Genomic DNA, 5294 nt, shown 5'->3' with positions numbered 1-5294 from the left:
TTCAAAACAGTATAATCTACATAAAATATTGAACAGTTTTTTTTAAAAAATGTTCAATATATTAAAACCTGAGTAAAAATAAATTTGAAACAATAGTTTGTAACATCGGTAAAGTCTCTTACCTGCAGCAGCCATTTCTCATCAGAGTTTAAGCTTTTAAAATACAAAAATATTGTTTAATTTCTATATACTCCATTCAGTAAGAGAATTTGTCCAACCCAATCACTAGCGCTAAAAGCAGGGGTGGAAAGTAACGAATTACATTTACTCTCGTTGCTGTAATTGAGTAGCTTTTTGTGTACTTCTACTTTTTGAGGACTTTTTAAAATCTGTAATTTTACTTTGACCTAAGTAAATTTTGTTTCAAGTAAGAGTACTTTGTTACATTTGAAATAGATGGACGGGACATTTGTGCTATTGAACGTACCATAAAGCTGTTGTTAGGATCAGACAATAGAATGTGTATAAGTCTATGGTCTGTTTTGTTGATTCACGTGACGTCACTCACTTTACTGCATCACAACAAAATGAGAGCGCTAAATTCAGACGGAGGGCACAGAATAACTACATAAATGATTAACTTAGGATAACAAATCCACTGTCTTTTTAAAAAATCTATTTGACAATCATGTTTCTTCTCCAACATAATAAACCATAGAGGATAAAATACAATAAACAGGAACTGATTCATTGTGAAAACTATATTTTTTATGCATTTTGTAGGTGCGTTATACTTTGACATCCTTTAACTATTATTTGCCAATGAGAACTAATACACGTGACGACACGGCAGGTGTTTTATGAGGTTAGATGTGTTCCCTCCTTTGGCTCCTATAGCTTGATGGAAGCGCCTCTTTACCTCTCTACCTTTGTTTAAAGCCAAAATAGTTCCAAATGTGACTTTTGGAGATTGTTTTTCTGAGCAAAATTACTGATGCCACTGACAATCGACGCTACAGCAAACTCGCCGCTCTGGTCCGGTGTTTCATCCATGGTGAGTGTGTTGTCTAGTGTTTGTAACGCTGTGAGCTTCTGGGTAAGACAGAACTTCAGCTTGTTTGTTTGTTTTGAATTGTAATTCAATCGAATCGGAGCTGTCTCAGTTTAGTATTCATGTCTGTGTTCAGCCGACAGAAACACACGAACAGCCAATCAGCTAACACACGGGTGGAACCAGCGTGTGGAAACAGCCTATCATATCCTCGTATGTCACCAGTGACAGGCAAACACTAATTATTCAGCAGATGTGTTGTTTGGTTGCCATATTGGTTTGTTTTCAAGTCAGTAGCATGCAGTAATCGTAGACTGTGCAGTAAGAAGCCAGGAGGAAAGTAGAGGCAGCCGCTATGACAAGACGACTGGGATTGGTTATCTCTTTCAGTCAATTAGAATAATAAAAAATAGAGGAAATATAAGCGTTAGAAATGTCAAGTGTGGCGTGTGGTGTGAGAAAGGGTCACACAATAACTGTCACACTCAAAGCGTGATGCTTGGCAGCTTTGTAGTATATACTGTATGGATGTGACAAACAAACCTCATGTATCCTTGACTGTCAGGCTTTTTTCCTTTCATCTTGCAGCCACGGCAACTGTTCACGTTTGTTGGTGATAGTTTTTACTTATTTGAAATTGTAAGACTAAGGCTTTCATCTTTTTTTAGGCTTTCATCTTTTTTCAGGCTTTCATCTTTTTTCATCTTAAAAGCAGGAGTTGCTCTGTACTAAACTAGCAGTTGCATATAGTCGTGTCTCAGCCATCTGTGTGTGTTTTTCTCTCAGATACATTGAGGCAGAGTTTACTGGTCTTTTTGTTGGGTTTTTTACCTTGTGTTCGGATAAAAAAAGAAGTCCCTCTTTCACGGATTGACCGACAGAGCCGAGTTGTCTTTGAAAGACAACACGATCTAAGGAACATGGCGGACAGTGTACACCACTACAACGAACATGATGACAGAACTGCACCCCAGCATTTTTCAAACCGCAGAGGCCGATGCTTCCACAAAGGACTGTCGTCACGCAGAGACCGGCAGTGGAGGAACCACCTCGCTAGATTTGGAGGACCTGGACCGTGGTCCAGCCTTTACGACATTGATGGAGATGTGACCATGACCGACAGCTTTCAGGACAGCAGTTCTCAGCACAGATACAATCCTTATGGAAGAGTATTTCGGAGAGGAGACGGCCGTATCGACAGAGGTCGGCAGCGAGGCAAAGGTGGAGGTGGTGGCAGAAAAAGGCGCTCTGTTCTGAAGCCTGAACAATTGGAGCATCTAAAGCAATGTATGGCGAAACGTTTTGATGGCTCTCACCAAGCTTTGGATCTAAACAACATTTATACAGACCCAGACTTGGTGTCCCAAAAAATCAAAGTAATTTTAAACAGAAAAACAAGCATGGAGGCCATCATAAAGATCATAGAAGAACACGTTCCTGAGTTGACATGCTTGAACCTCAGTAACAACCGCATCCAAAGACTGGATGAACTCAGCAAGCTTGTAACCAAAGTGCCTCATCTGAAGACCCTGAACCTTTCACACAACAAACTGAAAAGCGAACGTGAGCTGGACAAGTTGAAGGGGCTGAAACTGGAAGAGCTGTGGCTGGTCAGAAACCCTTTTTGTGCCCTTTTCAAGGACCAGTCTTCATTCATCAGTGCTGTGCGCCAGAGGTTTCCCCAGCTTCTGAAGTTGAATGGAAATGACCTCCCCCCACCCATTGGCTTTGATGTAGAAACCCCCACCACTATCCCGTCTTGCAAGGGCAGCTGCTTTGGCTCTGATTTCATCACAGTTCCAGCAAGGAACTGTGGTTTGTGCATCGTCAATGACCAACTCTTCAATAGGAAGGCTACAACAGAGCAGATACGCAGCACTTTTGTGGCACCTGCCCCGACCCCTTCCTCCAGCCCAGTGCCCACCCTCACTACCCCCCAGCAGGAGATGCTCACTGCCTTCTCCCTGATGTGTCTGCAGGACAACTAGTGGGACTCCAACAGAGCAGCACAGATCTTCACTCAATTAAAGACGGAGGGAAAAATCCCAGACGTGGCTTTTCTAAAATAAAAAGTTGAAGAAAAAAAAATTCTTTTCAATTTTGTGTTGATTAAAATCAAAGTTGACTCATGTTAATCGTTTTATATATAATAAAACCACAGTTATTGAAAAAAAGGATTAATCAATAAATACTAATAATTATGATTATTATTATTGATAATAATAATAATAATAATAATAATAATAATAATAATAATAATAATAATTATTATTATTATTATTATTAATTGTTATTTATTATTATTATTATTATTATTATTATTGAGGGAAAACCTTAGAAGTGATAAACGCATGCTAACATATAGGAGTAGGTTCCATGGAAGTGATAGTGTTAATCTTGCCAAAAGTGTAATAGAAGATTTTTGGGAATATCATTATTTTAAAGGCAATGAATTTGGTTGGGAAATATAAGAAAAAGTAAAAGAATATAATATTGAAAATGTACTTATTAACTCTCCTACTCCTATTAGTAATATACCATTTGGATGTTTACATACGTTGAGATTTTAATTTAATTTAACTAAAAAGAGAAAGAGGAAAGGTATATTTGGTAGGTCAGTATATAAAAAGGAAATATTTACAATTGTATAGATATTTAAACAGATGGAGCCAAAGATGAAGAGGATAGGATAGGTATATGTATATCATCAGTAAATGGTGTGCCACAGGGTTCAATTTTAGGGCCAAAACTGTTCATTTTATACATAAACGACATTTTCAAAGTCTCAAATAGCCTCAAACTAACGTTGTTTACAGACGACACAACCATCCTATGCTCAGTTAAAGACATTAAAACCTTAATAGATTCAACAAATGAAGAATTATCAAAAATCCAGACATGGTTAGATGTAAATAAACTTGCCCTAAACGTCAGCAAAACAAAATTCATCAATTTCGGAAAGAAAAAAATAATAGGAGAAATAAGACTGAAACTAAACATGGAATAATAGAACAAGTAAAAGAATATAGGGTACTAGGAGTGTGGATGGACGACAAGCTGACCTGGAAAAAACATATACAAATAGTTAAAAACAAGGTTGCCAAAAGCAGTTACATCCTCAGAATCAGAATCAGAATCATAAATGTTTTAATGGCCATGTACAGTTTTAAGGACAGTACAAGGAATTTGTCTTGGTAGTTGGTGGACAAAACAAAAAACCAAAAACCAAAAAAAAACAAAGAACAACCCAGCAACAAAAATAATAATAATGATAAATATAAAGGATGATGGATAAATAAAGGATAGATAGAGAATAAAGGATAAATAGGATAAATATAAATATATATATATATATATATATATATACAGTGCAGCAGATAATATCATCATAGAGGTGGTGATCAGGTGGGGGGGGGTTCAGTGGGTGACTTGGGGTGTGTTCATGTGGATGGTGGCAGAGGGAAAGAAGCTGTTTTTATGTCTGGAGGTTCTGGTCCTGATGGACCGACACCTTCTTCCAGGGAGAGATTGAAACAGTTTATGACCGGGGTGGGAGGGGTCGGCCACAATCTTTCCTGCACGCCTCAAAATCCTGGAGGCGTACAGGTCCTGGAGGGAGGGCAGATTGCAGCCGATGACCTTCTCTGCAGAGTGGATGATACGCTGCAGTCTGGCCTTGACCTTGGCCGTAGCTGCAGCGTACCAGATGGTGATGGAGGAGCAGAGGATGGACTGGATGATGGAGCTGTAGAAGTTCACCATCATCTTTGTTGGCAGACTGAACTTCTTCAGCTGCCGCAGGAAGTACATCCTCTGCTGAGCTTTTTGATAAGGGGGCTGATGTTCAGCTCCCACTTGAGGTCCTGAGTGATGATGGAAGCTATGGAAGCTTCAACAAATCCTACATACCAAATCACTAAAAACAATCTATTTTTCACTCATAGCATCGCATTTAAATTACTGCTCCAAAATATGGGGAAATAACTACAAAACGCATCTTGAAACATTATTTAAACTACAAAAAAAGGCTATAAGAATTTTACATAAAGCACCACACAACACACACACAAACAAATTATTTGAAAAGGCAAAATACCTAAAACTGCAAGAAATAATACCTACAACACACAAATACACGCATTTAGGGCATCATTTAAAAAAACTACCACATCAAATACAAAAATGTTTCACATACAATCAAAATTCCTACAACTTCAGACATAAAAAACGTGTTTCGACTAGACAGGGTCAAATCGAACGTTGGGAAACATAGTACAGTGTATAGAGCCATGAACCTCTGGAA

At 38.3% G+C, this 5294-nt stretch overlaps 1 protein-coding gene across 1 annotated transcript; it reads left to right on the top strand.

Moving 5' to 3' along the window:
• Positions 1-1746: 1746 nt before the first annotated feature.
• On the top strand, positions 1747-2979 carry LOC114473701 (nuclear RNA export factor 1-like). The gene has a single exon (XM_028463470.1). It carries the CDS (start codon positions 1912-1914, stop codon positions 2977-2979), a length of 1068 nt encoding a protein of 355 aa, XP_028319271.1. The 5' UTR covers positions 1747-1911.
• The last annotated feature ends 2315 nt before the right edge of the window (positions 2980-5294 follow it).

The sequence above is a fragment of the Gouania willdenowi genome, chromosome 12 (genome assembly GCF_900634775.1).
Source record: "Gouania willdenowi chromosome 12, fGouWil2.1, whole genome shotgun sequence".
NCBI classification, from domain to species: domain Eukaryota; kingdom Metazoa; phylum Chordata; class Actinopteri; order Blenniiformes; family Gobiesocidae; genus Gouania; species Gouania willdenowi.
This window is presented reverse-complemented; position numbering and strand designations above follow the sequence as displayed.